Source organism: Sapajus apella, unplaced genomic scaffold (assembly GCF_009761245.1).
Source record: "Sapajus apella isolate SASKATOON/1434 unplaced genomic scaffold, GSC_monkey_1.0 scaffold7, whole genome shotgun sequence".
In the NCBI taxonomy this organism is placed as follows: domain Eukaryota; kingdom Metazoa; phylum Chordata; class Mammalia; order Primates; family Cebidae; genus Sapajus; species Sapajus apella.
This window is the reverse complement of record NW_022436947.1, coordinates 37,093,900-37,106,468: the sequence shown is the minus strand read 5'-3', so window position 1 is coordinate 37,106,468 and position 12,569 is coordinate 37,093,900. Positions and strand designations below refer to the sequence as shown.

The following is a 12,569-nucleotide window of genomic DNA, read 5'->3' as shown; positions in this document are numbered from 1 at the left end:
ATGGACTTCAGCTCTTTTTTCAGGCATAAATACTTTCAGTTCTTTTTCGTTCATTTGTTTGTTTGTTTGGGGGGATGACTGATTTAGTTGTAGCCAAAAATTCTCTTAGATTATTTGTGCTCTAAGAAAGCAGGATGTCTGATCTATTAATTGGAATATATATATATATATATTTTTTTTTTGCCAGCTATGTTTCTGGACTAGTACATTAATCTTCTAAACTATGCTTTTTTTTTTTCTAATATCAAGTCAATTCCTTTCCAAGCTTACTTCATGGAGAGGTTTTCCAAGTTTTTGTACCAAGTCTCCACAAGTGTTACTCATAGGGAGCTGAATGGACTATTCATTCCCTTACTAAGGCATTTCTTGTGTCATTTTATAGACAGGCTCTGACGTACAATAGGCTAAGAAGACAGGAGGCATTCTGGGAGAGAAAACAGCTGGCATGAAGGCCATAGGTAAAAATACATTTTACTTCCCCCCTGCCAAACAATAAGAACAAGTTACATTTAAAACGTTGAGTTTCCTTGGAAGATGCAGACACACACACAGAGAGGGAGAGAGACGCGGAGGGGAGGAGGACAGGGAGAGGGAGGAGGGGAGAGAAGGACAGATTGGTATTTATGTGGGTATCAGAATGGTACTCCTGGGGAGGAAATGTGTCTCTTCTCTGCTTTAATGGGATGGGGGCTGGTAACACTGGGAAATAGCATCTGAGTCCCCAGGAGCTCTGTGACTCCCTGAAGGGGGTGATTTATCCGTGATATATGAATGGAATTAGCATGGAGGGATGAAAGCATGGGAGTAAATGAGTCTCTTGTGCCTCAACATTCGGATTCCCTCATCAAGCTCCGTAACTAGGAAAGGGAGTTGAACTGGTCTTTTTTTTTTAATCAGCAGTCAGAAAGAACTGATATGCTGGTGATCTTTTATCTCCAGAAGATAGGTAGAAAGCCTTCTGTGCATTGTCAAAGCTCTGGACTCCACCAAAGCTCTTTGATCTGGGAGGGGAGTGGACTGTGTCTTTTCTAAGGGCTAGAAGGCTAAAAAGGAACCAGAAACCACTGTTTCTATTTTTTCCCTCAAGGGTCTCCCCAGCCTGACCTTGGGGAGATCCTAGAGGCTAAAAAGAGAAACAGTGGTTTCTGGTGTCTCAAGGAAACACAGGAGCTTCACTGCACATGGAACTTCAAGGTGTTAGGAATGTCAGAAGGGGAAGTCCTTGCAGGCTATAAGGACTGAGCCTTGGTGCTTAGCCTGCACAGGTCAATAGGTCCTGAGGGGTGGAGTCATTCGGAGTCTCAGTCTTCTGCAGAGGCTTAGCCTGGCCTTTGCCGTAGGCTGGACCTGAGCCACTTCCCTGAGGCAAGGAGGAGCAGGGCTGGGTCAGCTGCAGTAGAAATTCAGCATTTGACAGTGAAAGGCTCCATTGTGGCAGCAAAGGGTCACTGCAGTGGTATGTCTCAAGCTGAGGGTCAGAATTTTTGTGTTCTTTCATAGACAAGCTTTGAGGATACAACAAGCTAAAAAAGAGGGGCCTTTCTGGGAGAGGGAACGGATGCATCTTATTGGGTCTGAATGAGGTTCTTGGGCAATGCACAGGGCAGGGGGCCCAAAAGAGCAATACTAGCCATCTCGCCACTCAGGGACTTCGAAGTTTAATCCGTTTCAATTTAATTTGTTGAGATCAGAGTGACACGACTATACCTCAAATGTTGTATTCTGGAAGAGTTTCTCACAGTCAACAGATAAATTACTGCTATTTCATATTCATTATGAAATTATATTTTATGTTAATTTCATTCATCCTTATCATAGTGTTAGAAAACATAAATCTACCTCCAATTCATACCACCTTATGGGTTTTGAGTCTCTAAAACCTATTAATGTTTTTTTCAACTTGGACTTCTGAAAGTGCTGCCCAATTAGTAGGATATGTCTTAGGGACTTAGGACCCAGAAGGCGGCACACAGCTCAGAAAAGCAAGAAAACACCACCATCAAACGATGCTCACTGCTTCAGGTCTCCTCTATTTCAATCTCAGTCCCAAATTCCTTCTTTATACATCTCTCAAATATAAACTTCGTCCCCTAAACAACTTTTATAGATCAAAACACATTCCAATGAAAATCAGGTAGCAGCATCTATAAATCTCAGACTCCAGGAAGGCAAATGAAAATCTCAGTATAACAGTAGTGGAAAGATTTTGTATTCTATAAACATTGAAAAAATACCTTTCTCCCAGTAGAACCTGAATAAACTAAAATGAGATATAAGTGAGTCAAGTGAAGTTAAAAGTATTTGGAATTACAAACTTTTGATATGCAAAGCTAGTTATAAACTTAGAATCTTTAGGGTAAGTGTACCTCTTTGGCTTGTCTACAATAAGAATCATCAGTATTGATCTAAGTATGCTTTTGCCATTTAACAATATGCATTTAAAACATGTCCAGTAGAATAAATGTAAGTGCTACATACACAGCATGGGAGATAGCAATTACTTACCCTGTGGGCTGGCTCTCAAATTCTTCTGACCATTGCTCTTGAATATCTTCTGTGGAAAGATCTACATCCCGGGTGGTGGCAAAATTGAACTCGCTGCCTTCATTTCCATGGAAATAAATGGAGTTCCCATCTGACTGACAGCTATGCTGTAGATGAAAAGAGAGCATGGGGTGGCTGTTGAATTGGTTTTGTAACTGTATCTGTCTTACTCAGGAATAATTAGAGTTTGTAGAAAAGTCATTATATTAGTTCCTCTATGAAGGACTCAAATCAAAAGAGCTTGTTACCTCTTTTTTTGCCTGGTTTAATTCAATTACAATTTCTTTCTAACCCATTAAGTTATCACAAAAAAGGAGTCAAGAGGGCATTTGAGCTTTGCGTTCTCTGTCTTCAATATCAAACAAGAATATTTTAATTGGAATAATTTCCCATCTTTACCACTGTCCTTATTGTGGGAATGAAATCTGATAATGACTTGTCATGTATTTTAAATTCTGTGGTTATGGGCTAAATAGCACTGACCTTTTCAATATTCCATATATTTCTTACTTGCCATTCAAATCTCTCACAATTTATCTGTAAATGGAATCCAAGTAGAACAGCCAGCTAATCTAAACATGCAATGCAGAAAAGGTCAAAGTAAACCCAGATATAATAATATATTCTCAGCCAGTTTCTGAGTAAAAGTTTCTGACCAGACCTAAGAAGTGCATGCTGTCCTGAGAGAGAAACTGGGAAACTATGAACTTTGTTAATCCCCAAAAGAACACATAAAAAAATAAAGAAAATATATTTCTTGTGGTACTTTTTCTAATGATATATGTATTTTTTCAGCTTGAAGAGCATAAAGACAAGATCAAACTTTGGAGGCAATAAATGTTATTTACTTTAAAAATTATTATAAGTTTTCATTAATTTTTTTTGGTAATAAGCCATATATAGAGAAATGCTTGGGGCTGCTCATGGAAAGCTAAAAAATAAAAAGAAATCGAAAGAGAAATGCTATTACATGAAACATCAAATATTCTTTTAAGTTTTATATACTCTTAAAATGAAACAGAGATGAACAAACCCATTAGACAGAACATGTCAGTCAAGCCCAGGGACTATGAGTTCTGTAGGGCAGGGACGATGTCCATTTTGTTCCTTGTTATATTCCAGGTCTTAGCACAGTGCCTGGCATATAGCAGGCATTAAAAACTATTTGTTGAATAGTTCAACAAGTGAATGAGTGAATGACATGGAACTATCTTTTCAGGTAATTATTTTTTTTTAAAAAAAAGATAAATTTATTGTGTATGTTTGAGATATATAACATGATTTTCTAAGACATGTAGAGTCATGTACCACATAACAATGTTTCAGTCAGTGACAGACTGTATATACAACAGTGGTCCTATAATATTATAATGGAGCTGAAAAATTGCTATCACCTAGTGACATCATAATCATCATAACGTCATGGCATGATACATTGCTCATGTGTTTTTGGTGATGTTGGTGTACATAAACCTACTGTGCTGCCAGTCCTATCAAAGTTTAACACATAAAATTACCTATGGTACATAATACTTGATAAGCATAATACACGACTTTTGGGTGTGGAGGAGGGCGAAGTATTGCTCTTTGAATAGACTCTTCTTCAGAGTCTTAATACAGTGACATATTACCAAAGAAAGGCTGTGACACACCCAAAGGAAGCAGCCATCCCTCAGCGGGAGGTGACTGGATATTCCCTATCTCTTAGCAAGATGGGACTGTCACTCTCTAGGCAGCAGAGTCTGGAGATGCAGAGAACTCACACAGCTACAGATGGCTTGCTCTGCTCCCCACCATGTTAAGGAGATCAAGATATGATTTCTGCCTCTGCCATTCTGAATAGAACCCAGCGTTCTCAAGGTTTGCAGTGATAAAATGCTCTTTTAAGGATATACTGGCCAGTAGTATACTGGGCCTGTAAAACTGGGGATAATCTTGATGAAACCAGTGAATTCCTGAGCTATTTGAGAACAATGGGCATACTGAGTCCTCATTTCTCTCTAAGAAGTTGATAATCATAGGCCCTGTATTTTGGAGCCTTACCCAGGGAAGGGGCCAGTTTAGGGTTCTCATTCTGAGACTCCCTAAATCAAGTACAAGGTAAGTTAATATTTCATGTTAATTCTGTTTTAGGATTGGTCACAGCAGGCTCGATGTCTTGGAATTCGCCCACTTCCTAGATGCTCTCCAAACTACAAATGTATGCTTGCTTTCTATCTGCATTTATGGCTCTAAATGGGAATCCATGGCTTCCTTGGTTAGGCATTGCTTGAGCTTTCCCCCATAACTCAATTACTTCAGCACCTACATGAACTGAAGAAATCAAGAGTGGAAAAGAAGAAAAACTGGAAACCAAAAACAATCAAGATGATAAGGAATGAAATCCCTCAAGGAGTTTGAGGATTGGGATTAGAAAGCATGTTGAAATACAATTTCTCTATTTAATGGCTCCATAGTTTTGCACAAGCTATTTAACCCCTCTAGCCCTCAATTGCTCAGGCTGTAGAACAAAAGCAATAATAGTTATTTGCTAGAGGTGTTGTTAGCAGCTCAAATAATGTATAAGAAAATGCATTTTGAAACTTCAAAGTGCTATAAAATAATCATTATTTCTGAATATATGTATTTTTTTCAAAAATATGCTATTACATTCCACATGCCTAGCAAAGGTGATGGAAAAATAGAAGAGCAATTCAATCTATTTTAAACTATTTTTCTTAAGAATAGTCATTAAAATTCTTTTTTATTCAGATCAATTTAAAAGCTTTAGTAACATGCATGGAATATGTCCCACAATACAATAGGTAAAAATATTACAAACATTCATTCAACTGAACCATTAATTAGAGCTTTAAAAGTCCTCCTCCAAATGGCAGGTTACCAAATATTCTCCTAAAACAGAAAAACTTAATGCAACATGTCTGATGCTACTTTTCTTACAGGTAAGTTTGCATTGTATAACATTGATCTACTATGTTAAAAATCCACATAAGACATGCATTGAAAGTGAAAAGAATTTTAGAAAACTGGTCTCGATTTTAATACCCAGCTATTTTTATACAACATCTATTTAAACTTTTATCATTTATATGCAATAACAATTAAAATCTAAACTACCTTAAAACCAATTAAATGTGTAACTTTGTAAGATACATGAGCTCTTGATATGAGAAAAACAAGAATATTTTGGAATTCAGGACTATTTTATTTTAAGCATCATGAAAATCTACCAGGTTTTCTTCAGCAGATGATTATAAATCACATGTGACTTCCTGAGTAACAGTTTTTGACTGACATATGGTGAGTATATATCAAGCAACTAAGCATTTATTTTGGGTAAAATAAAGGTATAAATTCTGCAGCTGGTTCTAAATTTTTACTTCTATTTCTAGCATTCCTAATACATTGATTATTATATTAATTATAATTATTTGTACTTGTTTCATTATTTTAGCACTAATCAATGACATACACTTTAAACTTCTAAGTACTATTAGATTTCCGATTTCTAAAGTCCCTTAAGTGTAGTTCTTATGTGTTTCTCTTTGTCAATCAAAAATATTTTCCTTTGCCACTGGATGGATTTCCTTTACTTGACAAGCAGAACACAGTGCAACTAAGTGACAAGAATTTGCCATTCAGAAAATCATCAACAGGAAACATCAGTGCGAATTCCTCAATATAACAAGTCCTTGGCCACAATTCAGGATAGCATTTTTCTAAGGTTCCTCCCTATGTTCTCCTGAAAATGTTAATGACTTCACCTCTGTACTTGTAAAAGGGCTTACAACTGCCTCCACCATTGTTTTATTAGGTTTTCATCAAAGATGAACACCAAGGCACCTCTTATATGATCTCCCTGGGGTCTAATGACCCTGATGCTTCTTTCAGGCATCTGTAACCTTACCATTAATTTTTTGATGCTATCCTTTTTGCTGGAATGAGGATATTGGGCATTTGGACAATGCCAGCTTGCAGAGAGCTGGTGGCAGATGGAATGAAATCTGCCTGGTATGCCTTCCCCTCCACATGAGCAGAGAGCCATCCATTTCCTCCATTAAGGAGTTGTCACTCAGCCCACCCAGCTGGAAGACCATTTTTGATAGCCAAGCTGGCTGGTGGCAGACAATTCAGCTACAAAGTACGCTTTAAAAGGAAGCTAAAACATCATTTGTAGGAAAATTGAAAATGCATGGCTTCCACCACAGCCAATTTTTTAATGACTGTAATATTTTAAGTGATTATTTTTGCCACTTCAGATTGCTCCTTAGAGAGGAGAGGTTTTTTAATTAAAATCTAGGCAATGCAAACAGATGAGATATGAGGAACAGAGGAAAGAGAAATAAGATGAATAAAATTAATTAAAATGGCATTGTTGGCAGAGCCATAAATTAGCCACTGTCTGGCTGGAAATAAAATATGTTGGTATAGGAATTTCTGTATTAAAGTGAGATGTGTGCTAGAGCAGTTGGAAATTGACTAGTTTATAGTCTATGTATCATTGTGTTTTTCAAGTCTTCTACTATGCTATAGCTGTTCATACAGAAATTCATATCTCCTACATACCAGTTCAACAGACTTTAAAGGTATAGACTTTTTGTGCTATATTAAAAGAAAAATTAAAATAGAGAATGATTTCTCTCATGAGGCAAAATAAATTTCTATCATCTTCCATGCATTCAATTTCTAGGTAATTTAATGCCAGTTAAAATACTGAAAACTTGGCTATAAATACAGTCCAGGTGCAGGAGGGCTGAAGTACATTTTCTCTGATCAACACAATAGATTCAACCATAGTGAGTAAATTTTAGGGAGTTTAAAGAGTGCTTTTTTTCTCATTAATTTTGGATTCATTAAACACTCACATTTGAACTACTTTGTACTAAGATTTTTAAAGATTCAATTTATGGTATATTTTGTGACAAGGGTATAATTACTATTGTGGCAATAGTTATGACTAAAATGGCAACAGTGACAGATTTGAATTGGAGTAATGAGAGGCAGGAATAACAATGTAAAATTCCATTGGGCAGTTGTTAACCTTGTCTTTGGGGATCAACTTGACTTTCACAGTGTTGGAGGCTTTCAGACTTGCCTCCTCAAATTAAGGGCAAAGATGCCAGGTACAGTGTGGGAGGCTGCAAGATAACATGGCGTGAAAGGGTTGGGATTTATAGTAAAATAGACCTGGCTTTGAAAATTAAAGCTGTTTGATTTTGGGGAAGCCATTTGGCACTCCAAGCCTCTGTTTTTTCATCTGTGAAATGGGGATAATAGTGAGCATTAGAATAAATACTGCAGGGAACGTGCCTACTCTAAAGATTGCTGAATCTTAGGAAATTTGTAAACACTATTTCCCTCCTGATTTTTTTTGCCCCCATCTGCATTCATTCATTTAACAAATCTTACTTTAATGAATGAATGTCACTATGCAAGTTATTGTGCTAGGTGTCATGCTAGGTACAAAGATGACAGAAAATGTAACCAGGTTTTTAATGTTCATTTGGAATAAATTTCACCTACTGAATATTGTGTTAATTAGTGATTGAATGTGTCAGCTTCAGACCAAAAAAACAAATAAGACAAAAGATGCATTAGGCAGGGAGCTTTTGCATATTTGTTTAAATGATTATTTTCTGTATAAATTATCAAAATTAGTTGTTTCTGTGCTATTGCCACTCTTGTCATGGCAATCTGGCTCATTTCCATGTTTCACTAATGTTATTCCACATTAATTACTGTACAAATAGGCCTCATTGGGGGGAAATTGTGAAAAGCACACTACTTACATTTAACCCTTCATCCCCAAAGTACTCTTATTAGCTTAACAAATTATATTCTGGCTCATTCTACAATATCATGTACCCACCTCTTGGGGGAAACGTGACAATAAGAGCAATACGATCCAAAGCGAAGAACATCCCAAGCAAACGGAATTTAGGTAGACAGCATGCAATTAACCATGCTGGAATCTGGCCAGGAAATCATAGTTAACATTCTGATTCTTAATGAAAAAAGACATGGGAACATGGGCTAGCCACAAGTCTTACTGAGCTCAGGTTTATCCTCATTTGAAAGCCAGCACTCAAATCCCTCAAGTTACACACTAGATAGTTTCCAGTAGAGTGAAAATGCAAAGCATATTTCTGGAAAGTAAATCTGATTTTCTCTTATTTGTCATGTATATTGTCAGAACATAAGACCATCAAGTGAACTGTTGAAACCTTTTTCTGAGGTGCCCAATTGAACACTGCATGGAAGATGAATTAGGTATGATAGCATTGCTGTGCCAGGGGATTATATTCCTAAAAAGTAGGTTAAAAGGTGAATTCTACCTTGAGTGTGATCTTCCCTTTAGTAATTTATCTTAGATTTTTTTTATTAGCCTTAACTTGTGTTAAGACTAAATTTTTCAGACAAATTAATTTACATTTTTTTCACAATTTGGATATAATGACCTTTTTTCTCCATTGATGGTTCAGCAATTTGTGACAACAGTACTAGAGGGGTGACAGCAGAAGGCCAGAATGAAAGATGCAGTTCTTACTCAGGACTGGAGACTTGCCTAGTGTCCACTGGGACAATGAATTTGGCAAGTACATAAGGTACAGGAACAACAGAAAATTAATTGATTCTCCTGTTCAGACTTAATGCTTCCCCTTAATGAGTTGTTGATTTACCTAACGTCTGTTGTCTTCATTAGGGCCTTTTGGTGTTTGTTAAACTAGAAAAAAAAATCTTTATTATTAGATATTTATCAATAGTAAATGTGATAAAGTGGAGGCAGTCAAATTCAAAGTAGTAATAGAGGAAACATTAAGATACAACCCTTCTAAATTCAGTAACTAAGTTACTCCAAGCTCTTGATATAAGTTTGCAAAACTTAAGAAATTTTTTTTTTAAATGAAATTTCTTTTAAATACATGTGAACAAATCACAGCCTATTCTAAAGGACAAATCTTTGTAAAAGAATAATCAGACATTTAGTGCTGATTTACCTCTCAAAACAAGTTGACACAAAAGCATAAAAAAGGTAGTCTGGAATTCTTTGCTATCCACACAATGAACTAGGGTAATAAATAGAAAAAGATTAGCAGGTGCAGGCACAGCAATCAGAGTGGGAAGATTTCTTAAAAATAAAAAAAAAATATGGAACAGCACCTATCTCACAGTGATCTGCATTTAATCTGCAGGTCAATTCCAGAGTTGACAGAAGCCAGTGATTTATCCCTTTGCAAGCTGAGGGTAACCAGGATAGCTGAGCAGATATAAACATTTATTAACAGTGAGTGAGAAAAGCACTCTTTTTCTTTTGAACACACACACACACACACACACACACACACACACTCCAAGTGTTCAAGGATGATTCATGCTTTCAAAATAAAAATTTTGGCTGTCACCAAAGATGAGAGTAAACAAACAAAATGAAGCGGCTGCCAGACCAATATTCACTTCCATGGCATATTGATCCATTCAGAAATACTGCTTCATGGGGTACTAGTAAAGGATGAGGAAACCAAAAAAGTAAAAACAAAAAGCCCTGCTCACAGCTCTTTCCAAATCAATTGTCCCTGGATTCTCTGCGATGCGCTTCACTGACCTTTGCAGCTGTTCTCTTAATGACAATTCGTGGAAAACAGGCAGCTGCAGCATTTCCAGGCTGACCCTCTGAAAACTTACATCTAATGTTTTTCTTTCAACTTAAAATTAAGAATCTTCTCAGATTGCAGGATGAATATTTGAGTAGTTGGGAAGAGATGACTTTGATGGATTTGCCCAGATGTTTCAAGAGTGACTAAGGAAAATTGAGCACTGAGCATCCAGGGTTTTTACAGACACGCCATGTTCATCTACTGTAGATATAAAACTGGATGGCAAGATCTTCCTTATAGTGCTGGCATCTAGAAAGCATTCATGATATGCTATCAATGCTTCTCCTATCATTATTATTACTATTATTTATCAAACTATCATTTTATTACCATTTGTTATCATTATCAATTACTATCCAGTATCTATGCAGTGTTCACGCCACTGCAAGTATCATTGCAGGATATGAGAGTTCTGCCCAAGGTGATATGCCGAATCTTGTTACTATATATCTTAAATGGAAGGAGTGAAAAAAAATCAATTCATATCCTTTAATCCTTGATGTAAAACCAAGACAATTCCCACAGAGCTGGTGCACCAGATGTTCCTTGAGATTAGTCATTCCCCCACTACAGGTAGGAAAGATGTGCCTTTTGTTTTTAGATGTGGAACAAACACCCACAACCACACGACAGAGGCCCTGCCATGGCAGCAATAGCTATTCTAGCAACTGCAGATGATGAGCTGATACAGTGTACCCCTTATCTTTAGAATAGGAGCAGCTGGAAAAAATACTTGATTATTCTAGAAATCATATACACAAGTATGAAAAAGGATATAATGTTTTGTGAGAGAAGGCAAAATCATTATAAACAACAATTATGTCAGATGATTTGATACTGAGTGAGTTTCAGGCACTTTCCTTTGCTGAGTACACAAGCTGCTTACTCTGGGAGATTACTAATGAGGGTGGGGCTCTGGGGAGCTTTTGAACTTGTAGCACTATATTGGTATTTAAAGTCCTACCTACTTGGTAGTGAACAAAAGGCTGCTTAGGGATTTGCGGGAAATAAAAATTCTGATGGTAATTAGAAGCAGGATAGGAATGTGGTGCACCTTTTCTTCCACATGGGAAGTTCTCCATAAAAACACACAGGCAAGTCCATGGACTCGGAAAAAGAAAGGAGGAGAAACATAGATAGTGACATAGAAGAATAGATTAATTCTGCAACCATTTACAGTCCTCCTCAGCTTTCCAACCCCATTTCAAAAAGCACAGCAAATATAAGGTCAGATCCTACATTAAAAGCTGATAGTGTTATATATCTATTTCATATTAATTACTAAAAACCAACAGATGGTAAAGCCTTCTATCAACCCAGGGCTGATTTAAACTGGTGACCTATAATTGCAATTCTTCAAATCATATAAAGTCCTGAAGCTAATTTCTCTATTTGGTCATATATCATTCTGCCCTACTTGAGATAAACAACAGGCTCAGATGAAATGGTTTAGGTATTCCCCCTCCAAAAACAGAAAGAAATATCTAAAGAAGACAAGAGTAATATGTACTGCGAATGACAATAGTTCATTTTTATCTTTCCTATTTGACTTGCCCCTGTCAAACATTATTTTTAAGATCAGCAGTGGAGAGTTTACATACTCACTACTCCATGTATTCCCTTGTTTTATTGACAAGAGCATTAAAAAAATCATAGGCTGGGAGCAGTGGGTCACACTTTCAATCCCAGCACTGAGGCCAAGGCAGGTGAATCACTTGAGGTCAGGAGTTTGAGACCAGCCTGGCCAACATGGTGAAACCTCGTCTTTACTAAAAATACAAAAATTAGCCAGGCACGGTGGTACACGGCTGTAGTCCCAACTACTTGGAAGGCTGAGGCATGAGAATCGCTTGAACCTAGGAGGTGGAGGCTGCAGTGAGACGAGATCATGCCACTGCACAGCATTCTGGGCGACAGAGTCAGACTGTCTCAAAAATAAAAATTAAAACAAAAATATCATTTGTAGTTAAAACTATTATACTTTAACCGTATTTATTTAGTAAATAAAATTTAATAAAAACTACATTAATAATCACAAATAGCATTGAAACATTAATAAAAACTGTTTTTTTTGATTGCCAAAGGCTATATACTACATGTGATATTTCTGTCCAACCTAATCAATGAATGCATTTGATTGTGATGTATCTTTAACGACATATGAAGACACCATAATTTGTAAAATACATATTTTCCCTATCCTATTATTTCCCCCTCCTCATAATTGAAGGTGTCAGCTCAATCCTTTGCCTTTTATTCATTTTACTCTATATTTACTCCCTTGTAGAGTTTATTTGTTCTCAAACATTTTCAATGAAGAACACACATATTTACTGAGATTTTTCCATGTGCCAGGTACTGTTCTAAGGG

At 36.7% G+C, this 12,569-nt stretch overlaps 1 protein-coding gene across 3 annotated transcripts in view; it reads right to left on the bottom strand.

Annotated features, from left to right (window-relative positions):
- RELN (reelin) overlaps positions 1–12,569 on the bottom strand; it is a 535,951-nt gene that overhangs the window by 211,207 nt on the left and 312,175 nt on the right. For all 3 annotated transcript variants that reach the window (XM_032276354.1, XM_032276355.1, XM_032276356.1), the window contains exon 11: positions 2,506–2,651. In XM_032276354.1, coding sequence (XP_032132245.1) covers positions 2,506–2,651 — 146 coding nt within the window. The remainder of the gene's footprint in view (positions 1–2,505; positions 2,652–12,569) is intronic.